The sequence below is a fragment of the Megalobrama amblycephala genome, linkage group LG4 (genome assembly GCF_018812025.1).
Source record: "Megalobrama amblycephala isolate DHTTF-2021 linkage group LG4, ASM1881202v1, whole genome shotgun sequence".
NCBI lineage: Eukaryota > Metazoa > Chordata > Actinopteri > Cypriniformes > Xenocyprididae > Megalobrama > Megalobrama amblycephala.
Window position 1 is genome coordinate 7,946,717 of NC_063047.1, and position 17,863 is coordinate 7,964,579.

Genomic DNA, 17,863 nt, shown 5'->3' on the forward strand with positions numbered 1-17,863 from the left:
TTTATTCTTTTCTCCCCAGCTCATGACGGTAAGATGTGCACGACAGCTTCAAACAGTTTCCATGACAACTGGAGCCTCCTTGACTTTAGAACGGAGACCACCTGTCAATCAAATAAAGCATCTGCACTGCTAATCAGGCAAATGCCTTATAGCTTTAGAAATAATAAGGCACCGACCAATGCTGTTTCACCTAAGTACCACATCTGTGATGCATTGGCACGTTAGTGCACGAGAAAGGACTGTGATTGGTCACATACACCTACTGTTTGGTATAGGTCATAACTTTATATTCCTAATTTTTGTCATTAAAACAGACATTAGTGTTGATAGGTCAAACAGAGTTAAAAATGTTATGCTGTCACATAACCATTTTTAAGCACAAAGCTGCACTTTTGGGCTGATGGGGTTTCTGCTTCCAATGTGAGATTGTATCCATTTTCTTCTAATAATATTAATACTATATTAACACTCCTGAAAATGTGCAATAACTTTTTTTTGTTTTAAGCATGTTCAAAATCTTTGATTCTTTACTGCAAGCAAAAAGGTCAAACAAGGTTGCACTACTCACAAAATAACTGCCGTAGCAATCTCCAGCACTTCTGACAGTACTCAAAAACATTCCACAAACTTGCAATACTGATGTCTCAAAGGTTTATTTCCAATCAATATTGATTCCTGTGGAAAGAGATTGTGTCAAGGGTACGATGGCGATGATATGTTTTTAAACCAGTTTGAAAATGACAACATTGAGGCTAATGAATGAAGTTTTACTGAGATTTTCTAACATTCTTTGTCTGTATGTACATCCTTGTGTATTAAAAAACAAAACATACAAAAAGAAAATACTTTTGGTTTTCTGAATTCACTAATTCGAGAAAAAAAAAAAAAAAATCGGAGTATGGACATTCATTTTCCATCACACAAATGCACCAAATGCAAAAAAAGAACAAAGCATTATAGGTCCCTGTACAGACCATTACAGAACAGCACTATAGTCTTTTTGTGGGGATACACAAAGGTTGGTTCATTCTTAAAAGCTGAATAAAAGTACTGGCTAAGTGCATTAAGCTGACTTTGGCATTCTGATGAGGGTAGATGATTGTGACTAGTAAAACAGCAGAGAACAATCACATAACGTCATTAAAGGCTTTACTGACATTCTGTCTCAAATGACTCAAGATAGTACCCTTTGATTAACAACTACATAGATCATATTTACTAAAGACTTTAGGCCAGATCCGATTCGCATGTATGCAGAGAATAATCAAATATTCAAATATCCATACAGTTAATACAGTACATTATGTACTCCCAACCAATCCCATACTGTTTAGCAGCAAAAAAGGAAATAAACCAGATTCTACACACAGATCCTTGAGTCTACAGTAAATAGAGTGTACAGAAGTTTAACAGGGGTGCTGGCCACAATACCACTGAATATGGCATATGTGATTTAACAGTCCTATGAATGTAGTCTGTGCTATGCCAAAAACAAAAATGACCATATAAAATAAGAAAATAATGACTCTAGCTAAACAAGATGTTTAAAATCTTCCAAGATGTAAACATTAAAACCTTGAAACATACAGCATATTTTCAAATTCAAAAAAAAGGGTTGTGTTCAAAATTATTTGTTCAATTCAAACTAAGTTTGATACTTGAACAGGATTCTAAGATGATATTGGTTTCAATGTGCTAATGTTGGTTTTCATTCTTATGTAAAATAAGTCATTTATAGCACTATTGTCTTTTTTTTGCAAATATAATTAAAGCATATCCAAAACATCCAAACAAAGTGTATAAATTTCAATGGCAATACCTGGCTACATAAATGCAAAGCAATATGGCATCTATATATAGACAGCACCTGCTGAGTAATGCTGTAACACACAAGGTACAAATACTCTAACTCACAGAAACTAAAATAGCTCAAAAACTACACAGTACATCACAAAAAAAAACAAAAAAAACATAGCTTATCTGGCAGTAACAGCAACTACAGTGTGTGTGTGTGTGTGTTTGTGTGAGAGAGATACAATTCAAGAGTGTCAGTAAACATCCAGCATCGTCTTTGGGGACGAGACTTGTCTATTTGTATTATTGTTTTATTTTAAGTGGGAGAGATTGTTTATAATTTGGGTGGTGCAGGGGTGAAGCCACCCTCAAGTTCCCCCCTCCTGTTCTTCATGGTAATGTCTCGATGGTCTGTGGTTTGCTCAGTGCGAAGATGGGGCACGCCTTGAGTGATTCCAACAGGTCGATTCTTCCACTGCGTGCCTGTAGGGGGATAACTGCAGGGATAAAGCGCATCGCCTCCACCAAACAAAATCTCCTCCTCACCATCAGCTCTAGTGGCAACTGAGAGGTCACGATTACGGCAGTTGTTCTTTAGGGGCAGATGTGAAGGTCTTACAGTGGATTGGCCCATATGTGGCAACTTCGGTTCTTGCTGAGAAGAGTTGGAGTCAAAACCCCGCCCATAGCCCCGCCTCCAACTATCAACAGTAACCCTACAGGGTTGTCGCGGTTCTGCCATATCACTACAATCAGTAGTCCTATGTTGTGAAAACGCAGCTCCCTTTGAGTCATAGTTAGTTACACTTGTGTAAAGCTCACTTGTCTTAAACTCCAGACAGTCCGTGTCAAGAGAGCGACTGCGTCGATTTAGTGCTAATGGGGCGGGGACTGGAGGGCAAGGTCGACCCAAACTGAGGTGGCGAGGAAGGCTTGTGATGCCCCAAGCGTTACTGAGCAACAGACTTTGTTCATAGGCATCAAAAGTACGCTGGTCACACTCGGCAAAGGCATCTTGCTGAAGGTAACAGCCATCATCCTCAAAAGGTTCGTAAGGAGACGCCAACTCTTCCTCTTCCTCAACAAGCTCGGTCTGCTGCTCACACTCACCCTCATTTTCCATGTCAACCACATCGAATGTGACAATGGCAGGCAGGGCGCTCAGACTCGGGCCAAAAGGAGAACTTGACTCGGAGCCATCAAGACTCTCAGTTGAGTTGCGGTAAAGCCGTGTGTTCTTTGTGAAATCTACTAGCGCTTGGGAGAAACAGACCATCAGCTCTTCTTGGGATTGGCTGCAGCCTCTGGTGGGTAGTAATGGACTTTGATCCTCAGATTGAGGCTGCGCTCTGGTTGTGTCGGTGACATGTAGACTAAACCCAGAATTGGCACAGGGTGCAAACAATGGACTCTCCTGGATCTGACCCCTGCTGAGAGGCACTGGCTCTATTACAGCCTGGGATCTCGGTGGTGATTGAGGATAGTGCTGATTGATAACTTCTTCCAAATCTGTCTTCCCGGTGTCAACTGCAGGATCATCGTAGAAGCAGTCGGCATGGAACAGAAGCTGATCTTTGGATGGGCTTCTGAGATTCTGAAGCTCACAGCACAGAAGGGCATGCTGGATCTTGCTCAGACGCTCCTCCTCCGTCTCCATGGTTCCTGTCTCTAGAGCAGTCGATGCCAGGGCATACAGAGGGTTTGTTGGACTCTTATCACCCTGCAAGGCAGCACCAACAAATGAGTGGCCATCCTTAGGAGGAAGAGCAGGGCTGAGCAGGCGATCATCAGGCTCAAAAAGTTCATAAAGGGCATCACCACTGTAGCTGTCCCGTGGAAGCCTTTCCTGGTGTGGACGTTCTCTACTCTCCTCCTCCATTCCTGGCGTGGTGGAGTCATAATATCCCTCATCGCTGTTGGGTACCGACTCCTGCCGATCACTCTGTGGGCTCAAGAGTTCAGCAGGAGTGAGGGCTGTTTCTGTGCATCCCAGTGGGCTGCTGTTGGAGGTGGCACGGATGGAGCTCATTTGCTGATCGTTGGTGAGTGAAGGGCTATCCGAGCCCCTGTCTGAGGGGATGTAACAGACTTCATTACTTGTTTCAGATTCCCATAAGCTCTGCAAGTAATCTGCATCTATCTCGTCAGGAGTTGCCATCTCTTCCCCCCCACCTTGATATGTGACAAAACACGAGCTCCGTTTTCCTGCGTTTCGGCTGCCTCTCTCGGCAGACACTGAGCTCTCAGCGACGCTGACGTCATCCTGGTCTGCAATGATGTCTCCACATCCTGTCAATGAATCAAAGCTCTTCAATGATGAAACATCACCAAAGATTAAGTTTTCAGAAGAGCAGGATGCAGCAGGATGCTCCCCAATGGGAACGTCCACATTCTGCTCTGCCAATCGATCCAATTCTGACTCAGCACACAAGGGTTGTTGGTATGTCGTCAGTACTTCCTGTCTCCCATTTTGTTTCTCTTCCCCCTTCTCCTCTTCTGCTTTCTTCCTCTTATCCAGCTCTACTCTGTTCTTCTGTTTCTCAGGCACTAGCGTTACATTTTTCGTACATTCAGTGGCAGCCAATGGCAGTTCACACTCACTGCCCGCAATTTGATTAGGCACATCTGGCACCAACTCTTCGCCCTGACTGTCGCCATGGTTATCGCTACGGTCACTGACGCTTGACAGGGCACCAGGCACTGTTTCGGCATGGAAGCTTGAAGACATTTCAAGTGCCTCACGCTTTTCTAGCTCAACATTTTTGTTTTTCCTGTGTCTCCGAATGCTGCTGAAAAGACTCCGAAGACCTCTGCGTTGTCGTGGTAGAGACTGAGATTTCCCATGGTCCTCCTGTGATTTCTGAGGTTCACTGGAGGTGCAGAACTCGAAGTCCCCTGAGGCCACTTCACCGCTACTTTTGCCCAAATCTTCCCAGCATGCTCTACTCGCACCATCATATGTTTGGCTCTTTGTTACACCGGTTTTTGATGACCCCTTTCTTTGATTTCTGCTACGGCCACTGAAAAAGTTCGGCAGAACACAGATGCTCTTTCGGCCTCCAAAAAACTTGAAGGTCGACTTCCGAATTTTCACAGAAGGGGGTGACTGAGGTTGAGAGGTGTCATGGGAAATGGAATCTGATTGTGGACCCCCTACTGCACCAACAACCTCAGTCCCTGTGGTGATCTCCATAGTGACACAGATTACTGTGGCTAATGGAGCATGTCTGTGGTAAATACTCCTTCCTGAGAGGCAGGCTGGAAGGAATGGGGACTGTGTTGATCAGGCATGTTATACCTGTGGAATAAACAAATGAAAGACAAACTATTAGAAACAATAAAAACTAAAAAAAAAACAACAGAACTAAGAATGAATGTCCTTTGGTGATCAATAAAAGACAAATCTTCAATCAATAAATGAAGTTTCTATGTTATTAAAAAAAATGCTGATCTTATGTAATGTTACAAGTTTCTTTAGCTGCTAAATAGGCTTTTCTTCCAGCATTTTTAAACTTCTCTGAATGCATTTCTGAGGCAGGCATAATGTAGTGTAAAAAAACATATCTTAAGTCATGGTAACACTGTGTACACACAGTAGTGCCCTTGAGAAATGAGAGAGACAATAATAAGAAAGATAATAATATTAAGATAATAATATTGTTTATAATGTACATGGAGGATCCTACTAACATTCTAGACAACATTCAAACTTGAGGGCCAAAGCTACCACAAATTTTACAATAACAAATTTGTTCAAACACTGAATATTTTATTTATTTATTTACACCATGTCAGCAACAAGGCTATTTTTATGGTGAAAACAGAATAAACAACAAAATTCATACAATTAACAAAAAATATACAAGACATTTCAGATTAATACAAGATAGAAACATAAAACACACTCAGGTGATACTTTTTTTAAATACATCAGTTAAACATCTCTGAAAGTCTGAATAAAACCATTGTCTATATTAAAAACAGTTACTGCTGTCCAGTAAAATATGTTTAATAGTCATTGTAGTTTGACATGGAAGGCATGATGGTGGTTTTTCCTTTTAATAAATAACCATGTGTAAGTCTTGTATGACCTAAACGGCATCTAGTAAAAACAACTTGATCAAACCTAGATTTGAAATTAGTAAAAAACTTATTTTGTATAACTTATTTCCTTTGCATTTATCCCATTCTATCTGCCACACGTTTATTACTGGTCTGAGTTCAGAGGGTGGAATTTGACACTTTGAAATATTTAAGTTGAGAGCCTCCTTTGCAGCGATGTCTGCTTTCTCGTTACCAGATAAACCAATATGACCTGGAACCCAGCAAAAAAAAGATACTGAAATTTTTCTTGTGTAAAAGATCTACTTTAGCTAATATATTTATAATTATGGGATGATCCGTCTTTACAGATTACAGTGCCTAAAGGCAAGATTTTGAGGCTGAAGATTAAGAAATTTCGTTCTTGTCCATTTTCTATATTTCCCAAAGCCAGCAGTAAAGCATAAGCCTCAGCTGTAAAGACAGAACTTTGTCCTGGGATTCTCATGCAATGACACTGATCTCCAATTATTGCTGCTGCCGATACACAATTATCTGCTTTGGATCCATCTCTACGGAGAGGAAAATTGCATCTTAACTCCAAAAACTTCTGTCAATATTCATGATGATATGTTGTTGCCTTTTTCTGTTGATTCAAAGTTAAGATAACATTTGGCCTTTTCAGATCCCAAGGAAGAATAGTGCATGAGCCTGAGTTAAGATGTTAAGGTTTTATCCTTAAACTAAAAGGTCTAATATACCCAGGTCTGGCTTCATATAAATAAAGATATTCCGGGAGAAAGACTGGTAGGAAGGCTGGATTACAAATTGTTTGCCTTTAGTTTGACAGCATTGTAAAGCCAGTTTCAGACGGCTCTTCTGGAGTGAAGGTTTTCTGGCTTCTGTGTAAAGATTAGGTCCTAAAAGCTCTTAAGGCCAGATGTATCCCTTGATGATGTATTGTATCCAGCATTCATATACAAGATTGTCTTGCTGAGCCATATACAATACTTCCATAATCTAAACGGGATCTGACTAACACCCTGTAAAGGCGCAACAGTACAGTAAAATCTGCACACCATTTTGATTTTGCCTGTACTTTTAAAATATTCAAAGTAGGGCTGGACGATTATGACCTCAAATCAAAATTTCGATTAATTGAACATTTTACCTCGATTACAATTAATGAACGATTATTTTGTTTGTTTTTTGTTTTTTTGTAGTATAGTTTACTGACAAGGGTTGTACTATAAATATGCTTGACTAATAAAAGGTGGGATATTTTTATTTTTAAAATTTTTATTTTATCTATGGTTCCTAACATTTCTGCTCATTGTAAATCAGATACAGATAAATTAGCACAGTGCCAGTACCTAATGAGAGCGACTGAGTGTGTGAATTAGTCCTACCGTCTCTCTATTGTAAAGCTGTGCGTTGTAAGTAGTTACTTTAAAAGTAGAAAAATATATGCTATAGGCTAACTTTTGAGTTTGTAAACTACTTTAGTGCTAAATCACAGGACAGTGTTGACAAGTAGTTTCTGCGCTCCTCTCTGTGCGCATCTTCACGTGATGTGCGAGCTAGAGTCTGTATGAATGTTCATGTGCCTCATTGCAGCTGCGCGAGCATGGTAGCTCAATATAATAATACACATCCGATCGTCTAAAATCGCTTGAATGTCCAAACTGGCAAGCCGTAAAACACAATTTACAAAGTTAAGTGAAGACGCAAGTGAAACAGTAATTCACTTCAGGGTTTACCACTCGCGTGCCATCTGTGTGTTGACTCGGCATTCGCCTGCATACACACGTGGTAGTATGTTTTTAAGGGGAAAGTATTAACAGGATTAAAAAACCAAAATAACCGGCATGGGAAAATTATGTCGGTTAGAGCTTCTGAATTTCGATTTCGATTACTTTTTGATTAATCGTCCAGCCCTAATTCAAAGTTTTAAAACATCTTTTCTTCAAGGCTTTCATATGTGGACTAAAAGTAAGTTTATTATCAAATATTATCAAATAAGACCTAAAATTTTTAATTCCTTAACAGTTTTGATAGGTTTACCTTCTATAAAAAGTTTTGGATCAGGATATAGTGACCGGAGAAGGCAAAAATGTATACAAAGTGTTTTTGTTTTAGAAAATCTAAACCCATTTTCAATCGACCAGCCAATTAACTTATTTAAGCATAATTGTACTTGTCTTTCAATTACATTCAAATTGTTTCCTCTATAACAAATACACTAATCATCAACATATAAACTTTTAAATGCTGAAAGATGCATCTGTACTGTATATCTGTGACTGATATGTACCGTTACAGCCCTATTAATGACGTATTAAGTCATTTCTTTCTCAACTGTTTGCATTCAGTTAAGACAAAAAAAAAACATCCACAAAGCAAAACAATGCAAAGAAGTGCTGCACATGGTGTAAAGATGCAAAGAGCACTGACAAAGGCAATACCAGCCACAATGCATAGGTGTACAGTCTGTATGTGTCACATGTTTTTAAGATTTAGCCAAGATGAAATAAAGGCATTTTAAAATAGTTTTTTACATTATTCGAGTGCCTTGGATTATCCATAAGTTTACAAAAAAAACATTGTAGCAGCCCCTGAATGTTTAAATTAGCAAGACTTAGGGGCTGTTTACATGACACCATTTTTAACTAAAAACGGAAAACTTTTTATGTGCTTTGGCCATTCATTTACACAACAATAGAGTTTTAGGGGCCTGAAAACAGTTTGAAAAGTTTGAAAACGGGTTTCAAAGTGCAAGTTTTTTTAAATGATATGACATTGAAAATGACATTTTTGCAGTTTTTCTCCTCCTTTTGTATGTAATTATGAGGTTCAAATACTTCATTTTGGTGACCTTTTATGCACTAATTTGTGCTGGATTAGCTTGTCTGCTGGTATCTTGACGAGCATGCTTTTTGATGCACCTAAAATATTTACTGCATTGTTGTCAAATTGCTTCCTCATGTACCACCTTTGTACAAAAGTCGATATTGCACAGCCAATATCACTGAATATCCCACTATGTTTTATTATTATATTTACGCTACGTTTATATGGCTATTATATTGTAGACTATTGAGTGGATAAAATATAGAAATCCTTTTAATTACAAAAAAATAACCCCTCCCCCCCATGTTTCAGAGGCGATGCTTCTTCACCGTTGCTTTGAAAAGTGTATTGCGAGAACTCTCTCTGAACTGCGCGCGCACACACACACACACACGTTCAGCTACAATAATGTATCATATTAATTTGAAACAGCAACCCAGAATATTTGTCACAAGCATTGATTAAATCACTGATGACAATAATCACATAAAAAAAAAAAAAAAGACTTAAATTCTGGACCTTTGGCAGTGAGGGGGGGTTCGTTCGAACCACCCGAACCCCCCCTGCCTACGGGCATGAGTTATTGTCTCTGTGTAAACTACAAAAACACGAATTTGTGAAAACGGTGACGTCACACGCATGCGTATTACATGTTTAGTCTATAGGCACATAGTTTTTCTTTACAAAGCAACATTGTCATCTGTACTCGAACGCAAAGGAAAAACGTTTTTATTACAATAATGTTGTGTAAACATACCCTTACTATGACATGCAAATGATAAACTTTAGTTATGATGCGACACTGGCCTGAATGCGAATGAAAGTCTCATTTTTGCAACCTGTAGCTCACTTGTACTTAGTGTTGTCAAACGTATCGACATCAGTACTGAAATTTAAAAAATGTGACAATACCATAATTTCCCCTTAGAGCGCCGTTGAGTGGATTCTTAAACATCTCTGATTGGCCATTGTGTTCACGCACTCAACAGATATATCTGTGATTGGCTACAATGATCAACGCTTCAAAAACATGCAAATAGACATCTTTGACACTCTTCACAGATACACACGGGAGCATTTGAAAGCAGGCATCTATCAGCGGATATATTAGGGATCCGCTGATAGATGCCTGCTTTCAAATGCTCCTGTGTATATGTAAGCACTCAGAGGCATCAAAGATGTCTATTTACAATTTTTTTAAAGCGTCATTGTAGCCAATCACAAGTGTAAAATACAAAAATCACATTCAGAATAGGTAACCAAAAGATTCATCATGTATATAGTCATAAGTGGAACAAACCAGTAATAAAAGCATGTCTTATTGTTTGATGTCTTTCTGTTTAAAACTGTAAAACAGTACCACGCATTTTGTTAACAATTGTCTGTTGGGTCTTACCGAGCCTTACTATGATCAATTATAAAACATTATAACGCAGTGTCATTTAGCTATGAAATAAGTAAATTACATTTGCACATTTAGGTGAGAATAATTTGGATAAAAATGTACGTTTTTCTATACCACTGAGGAAGACAAGTTAACCTACAATAACACGAAAATAGCCAATGGCAGCAAAGTGTTAAGTCTTGCAATGCAACAGATAACGTGAGTGAAGTTCCGCTGGATTACACCTATCAAAACAAAAGCTGGTTGAATCCAACGGGCCCGAACACTCACTGTATGTACATCATAAACAAAGGAAAAACACATACAGATAGCGTGCACTCCGAAGAACTACACCCCATGGACCAATTACACCGATTGCGGCACTGAAAATATTGTTGGCAATAAAAAACTTATATCAACAGATTTCCCCCAGTGTCCCCAGCTGGACACCATCACTGCGAATGAACGCGCAACTGGCGCGCGCTAGCCCAGACGCTAACCAGCTTGCGACCGCTTCACTGATATTCACATAACTTTGATATACAAAAAGCTGCTTCTGCGTGCCCACTCACACAGTGAAAGAGCGAAAATAAACAGAGATTTCCATGAGCGATACTCGCCTTATTTTTCCATCTTTTCCGCCCGAGAATGCAGAGATGTGCTCTCTCTCCTCACGCAGCGCTGGAGGAGCTCGCGGTTGTGATTCACTTTGTTCAGTGAGCGCTGGAGCGGCTGTCGGCGTTTCCGTGCTGCGTGCATTTTGGGAAGTGTAGTACCATGGTATTATCTATTTCTGTTACTGTATTTGCATATAAACAGCAGTGACAGAGGGGGAAATACGACAAGGAGCCAGAAATAATATTAATAAAATAATAACAATATACAAAAAAATAAGATAGGCTAAACATTTAACAAGACATTAATGGAAATAAATTAAATACTCTGTTGCAAATGCACCAGGACAATATGGTAATTAAAATAGAGGTATTTATGTGTGCAATTCAAATTTGAGTTTTGCCAACAGATAGGCCTAGATGACTGGTCAAACTGGGATCTGTGGTTTAAGGCTGTCAAACTTAATGGGCCAGTTGTTCAAAAAGTTTAATCTGGATCAGAATGATCTGGATTTGGAAATTCCATGTTTTGCTATCCAGGATCAGGTAATCCATCTTACTTTTGTGCTGGTTTTTCAAAGAAAAATTGGATTGGATCACCATGATCCAGATTACCAAATCTGGATTACCAGTGCTCTACGGAGCCCCTAAAGGGACATGATGATAGAGAGAATATGGGTTTTGAATTAAATATAATATTTTTGTTGGATATTTACAGCTGTTTGGGGATTGTTTTATGGCACCAAAATCTTTTTTACTTTACAGTAGGTTACCGAAAGGCTAAATATGTAGGTTAATGTCTACTTCTAATTTATTTAACAGTTAAACTAATCAAGAGCAAAATAAAAAAAATGTGTATGTATATTACATGATATAAATGTTGTATTTTTTGACCAGTTTTAAAGTTTTACTACATCCTACCCCCTGTTTTTTTTTTTTTTTTGGATCAAAGTTATCCAAATCCTACTGACAAGTTTTGAACAACACAAACTGAAGGTTTGATCCAGATTAAAACTAGGATTGGATTCCGTGATCTAATCTGATTTCAGAATCCCTTTTTCCTTTTGAACAACCCATTTTCAAGATTTGATCCAATCCAATGGCCGAAATCCGATCAGATTACTTTTGAACAACTGGCCCAATGTGTTAACAAAATTGGCCGCTATAGAATAAAACCGAATTTAAAGTATTATCATGAAATGCAGGTTACAAATACTGTACATTTGAATTAAAATGTTTCACTTCTGGTTTTTGCCTAACTTTAAAGGATTAGTTCACTTTCAAATAAAATTTTCCTGATAATTTACTCATCCCCATGTCATCCAACATGTTTTTCTTTCTTCAGTCAAAAAGAAATTAAGGTTTTTGATGAAAACATTCCAGGATTATTCTCCTTATAGTGGACTTCAATGACCTCCAAACGGTTGAAAGTCAAAATTACAGTTTCAGTGCGAGGAATAAGGGTCTTATCTAGCGAAACGATCGGTCATTTTCGAAAAAAAAAATGTAAATGTATATGCTTTATATAAACAAATGATCGCTTTCCAAGTGCTTCCGCCAAAACCACACTTTCGTATTCTTCAAAAAGCTGATGCTGTATGTCCTACACCTTCCCTATTCTACTTACGGAAAAAATAGAACTGGCGCTGCGTTCGTTCCGTAAGTAGAATAGGGAAGGCGTAGGACATACAGCGTAAGCTTTTTGAAGAATACGAAAGTGTGGTTTTGGCGGAAGCACTTGGAAGGCGATCATTTGTTTATATAAAAGCATATAAATTTACATTTTTTTTCGAAAATGACCGATGGTTTCTCTAGATAAGACCCTTATTCCTCATCTGGTATCGTTTAAAGCCCTTTGAAGCTGCACTGAAACTGTCATTTTGACCTTCAACAGTGCCCACAGCGAGTCCACTGAAGTCCACTAAAAGGAGAAAAATCCTGGAATGTTTTCATCAAAAACCTTAATTTCTTTTCGACTGAAGAAAGAAGGACATGGACATCTTGGATGACATGAGGGTGAGTAAATTATCAGGAAAATTTAATTTGAAAGTGAACTACCTTTAAGTATTAAACTGATTTTCTCAAAAGGTATAAAGTATAAAGGCCACAAAGTATAAAGTCTAAAGACCACAGAGTCTATTTTTATACCCATAAAAGGGTAACATATTCCATGAGATACATTTACAGATTATGAAAAATGTAAAAATTAAATTCATAAAATTTCATAATAAATTCATAAAATGTAAACAAATGTAATAGGCTAACACTTAACTTTTTAAACATTCCCCTCTAAATATTGTAAATATGTGAAATATATCAACTTTTATCTGAAGGTTAATATATCTCCCACTACAGGTGGTTGTTTTTAAATGTTGCCCGTGAGCTAAATAAAGAATGTATGAACGGAGGCACCAGATCTAACTATTCACAACAAACACCCTTTCAACATGAAACCAAGAAATGAGACCTACACTTTCACTGCCTCTCAAATCTTTCCATCACCTAGGATACTTAAACCTTTTTAGGGTTAGAGCCCTGGTCTAGTCTATATTTGTTAAGGTCTGTCTCTGCATTGTGTATCTCAGCTCCTCTATGCTAAATGTTAGTATTTTAAGTTTTCAACATCTGTGATACTTATAAAAATAATACTATTTTATGAAGTGAATAAAAAAATTCTCTATGAGGAAACCGGCATCTTAAATGACCCCATAAATGTAAATATAGAGGAAAAACAACCACAGATAAACATTCTGATGTTCAGCACTTCAATTTTATGAACAGACTAACAAGCCAGATGTCATCCATTGCATAATAATGTTGTTAAATATACTTGCAGAAGCCCATATGTATATTACATTAGCATAAACTGATACACGTTTTGATCCTCAAGTGAAATCCTCAAGCTATATACTTCAATACATGTGTCATAAATCCTTGATCTGAACAGAATGATCTCCAATACACACTACCTGGCACCTGCACACCCTGGAGGTTATACGACATCTGTTGGAAGAGTGCATCTGCTCTAAACAAGGGATTCATGGACACAAGTACATCACAATGGATTTTATATGTCATATTAAGATTGATAAGACAGTTACCAACAAGTTTACATCCTTCATTAAGCTGTAACTCTTTAACAAAACACTAATTATTCAGTAAAAATCATTTTTACAACAGCCTAATTTACTATGGAAAATGAAAAGAGAGAACAAGGCTGTATGACAACGCATAGTTCTAGAGCATTAACTCTACTAGACAACACTTCTGGTAATATTACATACAGTAATATTACACATTACAATTTTAAATGACTATCAAGCAAATTAATGTATAAGGATGTTCAAGTTTAACACACACCATATATGTAAACTGAGGTTGTTAGCAGTGTATCGGTCCGTCTGGGAGATTGCATACGAACGAGTTCACGTCATTACAGACCCTCTGTCTGTTCCCTTCCTTCTAGATGTCTGTATGGTCTGCCTGTCCAGTCTATGTGTGAATGATCCAGTCTGTCCTTTAGTAAGGCACAGTTGAATATGCTCTGGTTTGTCAGTAAACTAATGCACTGCTCATAGACTTGTGTTCGAGATAGTTGATGAGTCTGGGTGGAATCTCCAGAGAGTCCAAAGAGTGAATCTTGTTCACCTGTATCAGGTGTCTACGAATGGCTAACCTACACTGAGATGCCAGAGACTTTGGACACCCTGTAAAAAAAAAAAAAAGAAAAGAAAAGAAAAAAAAGAGAGATTAATAAAACAGTTATTTAACATAATAAAAAGTTATTTATCACATGGAAATCAGTGTTATTTGAATGACAGCATTCTAATAAGAGCCGTATTTCATAATATGCATCAATGTATGACAGCGTGTGCAGAGCTCTGCTTTCCACTCCCTGCAGGGACTAAAATATTTCCATGCAGCGCATGAGAAAATAAAGCTTGGGACATGTTTGATGTTTAAAAGAGTTATTAAAGGATTAGTCCACTTTCAAATAAAAATGTACTCACCCCCATGTCATCCAAGATGTCCATGTCCAACTTACGTAACGAACATGGCGTCAGTTTAGTTTTTTTCCATAAGTAGAATAGGGAAGGCGTAGGACATACAGCGGAAGCTTTTTGAAGAATACGGAAGGCGGAATGGCGAAGCACTTGATCATTTGTGTTTAAAAAGCATATACATTTGTTTTTTGGTTTTTTTTTAAAGAAAATGACTGATCGTTTCGCTAGATAAGACCCTTATTCCTCATCTGGTATCATTTAAAGCCCTTTGAAGCTGCACTGAAACTAATTTTGACCTTCAACCATTTGGAGTCCATTGAAGTCTATTATAAGGAGAAAAATCCTGGAGTGTTTTCATCAAAAACCTTAATTTCTTTTCAACTGACGAAAGGAGGACGTGGACATCTTGGATGACATTGGGGTGAGTAAATTATCAGGAAAATTTTATTTGAAAGTGGATTAATCCTTTAAGATATTATTAATAAGCCTCGAAAAGAGCTCAAAGCACTACTCGCTTTGCTGGGCTCAAAGCTGAAGAACGCCGCCTTTCAGACAGCATGCGATCGCAAATTCAGTTCTCCTTCACAAATTTTTGCGCTTGAATGATAAAAAATGTGTCAAAATGCACATCCAGGCAAGTATCTACGCTAACACAGTCAGGTATTTCTTAAGTGAACGTAAACAGAAAGAAATGGGGTGTGATCCATGTGTCAGGTCTTAAAGAGATGGCAGCCTAATAAACCTGCAGCTGCTGTCTGTGTGAATAATGTTAATTAAACAAACAAAATAAATAAAAAGGTATAATCACCCACTGCTTGACTGAATATCTTTAATATATTTATTAAGAATCAGTGTAAAGTTAAGTTATAGAGTGAAGACTATGCAGTGCTTTATTTAGTTATTTTACTTTTATTTAACTTCTTAATGCTATTGTTAAATAGACCTTCTTTAGGCTGAAATTTACCTGAAATTTTTAAAGCACTGGTAATTTCATTTTTTCTTTCTTATATTGTCATATTGATTGTAATTAGCATCTTTGCTTATTGTAAAGATAATTTTAAAAATAATTTTAAATATATTTTAAGATAAAATAAATATTGTTAAAATATTTCCTCATATGATGAAATAAGATTTTGGTCCCCCACCCCATATTTTATTTTAAATTTATTAATATATATATATATATATATATATATATATATATATATATATATATATATATATATATATATATATATATATATTTTTTTTTTTTTTTTTTTTTTTTTTTTAAAGAAACATCATACTGCTAAAGAGAATATTCTCACCTCGCTCTTTCAGCAACAGCTCAACAGCTTCATTCTGTTTGGTGCTCTTCTCTATAATGAGGGTGGGCAGGTAGACATTTGCCCCAAAGTCAATGAGCAGTTGAATATATTCAACTCCACAGCCGTGTCTCAGGCACAATTCCAGGACCGTCTTCTGCTGCGTGGCCCTGCCAATCACCTTCTCCTCTGGGCTGTTATAGTTCGGATCCGCCCCATATAACAGCAACATTTTGAAGCAGTCCAGGTGTCCATATATGGCTGACAGGTAAAGCGGGCCACTGCACACAGCAACCCCCGATGCCCACAGCGTCACCTTTGACCTGGCGTTGACCTCTGCCCCGTGCTGAAGCAGCTGGCGGAGGATCTCCGGGTCACCCTCTCGGGCGGCGGTGAGCACGGGCGAGCTGTTGTTCAGGTGACTTCCGTTCGGATTAGCCCCAGCACGGAGCAGGGCGAGCACACAGCTCAAGTAACGCCCGCACACGGCAGTGAAAAGAGGAGTCTGGGCTTTCACATCAAGGGGATCCACATCTGCCCCATGAGCCAGGAGCAACTGCAGACATCTCAGGTGACCTGCAGGGGGGAAAAAAGCTGCGTCTTGGTGTCCAACAAATTCAGATGTGACCTCAGAGTGCGCATGCAAGAGTGACGCATGTACCTTTGGATGCAGCCATGCGTAACGGGGTACCTGGGATACCCCAACCGCTCTGCTGATTAATGCACTTCCTGTAGCGTTCTTGTGACAGTAGCTCAGCCAACAGGAAATGGTCATCGTCAGCCACAGCTCGGTTCAGCTCCAGACTCTCAACAGCAGATTCATCCTCTTCCACCGGCCGCAGGTAGAGCATAGAGAACTGTAGCGAAAAATAAAGTTTATGCAGAGATGAGTTTTCTGTGCCTGCATCAGTTTCATTTTAATTGTAGTTTGAATAACTTTCAATTGTAGTTTGAATAACTTTCAATTTTACTTTTCAACTTTTATTATTTTTATTTGTTAAATATTTCTATTGTTTTATTTTTTTATTTGTTTAGCAATTTTTGGACTTACTTTTTTGTAAAACTTTTTTTTATCATATATATATATATATATATATATATATATATATATATATATATATATATATTATATATAAAATAGTTTTAGTTACCAAAAACAACACTGGAGGCTAACGTTGATTTTCAGGCAGAATGTTCAAGATGAATTGCATGAATTTCAGTTCAGTTGTGCTTAACAACAAACCCTTATATTGGGATATTATTATTACTGAGTAAAATAAGATCATATGATAATGATACTGTTTTTTGTGACTCCGTTCATAACGCTTTGTCATGATGAACTTTATTTATCTGCATTAGCTTTAACGCACTAACTTACTAGCAAGCAAACACAACACCAGTTAGCCGGCTAGCAAATGAGATAAAAACCCATAAATACATGCAAAACTGGATTCTTAAAGGGTTTATCGTACTAAACTCAAGTGAGAGTAATACTGTGCGCATACGGAAGAATATTCATTCTCAAGCTTAGAGCTCGGTAGATTTAACTCCAGTATTTGTAAATAAGGCAGAGTTTGACTCGCTCTCGCCGACCTGCTGTCGAACAAACACACACTTTACCGGTATAAACTAGTACAAATATACAACATGATCATTTAGCAGATATTTTAAGAGTGTTTTCGTCTCAAGGACACTCACCGAGCTAATAATAAGCCAAACACTGACGACGAGCAGCGGAAGATGTTCTCCGGGCGGCCACAGGGGGCGCTGTGCGCGCACACAGCGCCATTAGGATTCGGTCCTTCTGCATGTGTAATGAGTGGGTTAAATGTTATCCACAATCATAATAATGCAAATAATATGATCGCATAA

The 17,863-nt window shown here is 38.0% G+C and overlaps 2 protein-coding genes across 3 annotated transcripts; both read right to left on the reverse strand.

Annotated features, from left to right (window-relative positions):
- Nucleotides 1-637: 637 nt before the first annotated feature.
- amer1 (APC membrane recruitment protein 1) lies at nucleotides 638-10,835 on the reverse strand. The gene is made up of 2 exons (XM_048187183.1): nucleotides 10,690-10,835; nucleotides 638-5,092 (listed from the first exon to the last, which is right to left on the reverse strand). The coding sequence occupies exon 2, from the start codon at nucleotides 4,985-4,987 to the stop codon at nucleotides 2,129-2,131; it is 2,859 nt and encodes a 952-aa protein (XP_048043140.1). The 5' UTR covers nucleotides 4,988-5,092; nucleotides 10,690-10,835; the 3' UTR covers nucleotides 638-2,128.
- A 2,599-nt stretch (nucleotides 10,836-13,434) lies between these two features.
- On the reverse strand, nucleotides 13,435-17,822 carry asb12a (ankyrin repeat and SOCS box-containing 12a). Of its 2 annotated transcripts, none has more exons than XM_048187186.1 (4): nucleotides 17,690-17,822; nucleotides 16,653-16,848; nucleotides 15,995-16,567; nucleotides 13,435-14,390 (listed from the first exon to the last, which is right to left on the reverse strand). In XM_048187186.1, exons 2-4 carry the CDS (start codon nucleotides 16,840-16,842, stop codon nucleotides 14,236-14,238), a joined length of 918 nt encoding a protein of 305 aa, XP_048043143.1. In that variant the 5' UTR covers nucleotides 16,843-16,848; nucleotides 17,690-17,822; the 3' UTR covers nucleotides 13,435-14,235. The 2 variants fall into 2 exon arrangements, with proteins under 2 accessions (XP_048043143.1, XP_048043144.1); XM_048187187.1 differs by lacking the exon at nucleotides 17,690-17,822 and adding an exon at nucleotides 17,143-17,665.
- Nucleotides 17,823-17,863: the final 41 nt, after the last annotated feature.

What these genes read in the sequence shown, in the direction of transcription:
- amer1 (XM_048187183.1), bottom strand. Translation starts at nt 4,987, where the DNA reads ATGGAGATCACCACAGGGACTGAGGTTGTTGGTGCAGTAGGGGGTCCA.
- asb12a (XM_048187186.1), bottom strand. Translation starts at nt 16,842, where the DNA reads ATGCTCTACCTGCGGCCGGTGGAAGAGGATGAATCTGCTGTTGAGAGT. An exon ending in ACGCATGGCTGCATCCAAAG is followed by an intron (nt 16,568 to 16,652) that starts GTACATGCGTCA and finishes TCCCCCCTGCAG; the next exon opens with GTCACCTGAGATGTCTGCAG. An exon ending in GCTGTTGCTGAAAGAGCGAG is followed by an intron (nt 14,391 to 15,994) that starts GTGAGAATATTC and finishes TTTTTTTTACAG; the next exon opens with GGTGTCCAAAGTCTCTGGCA.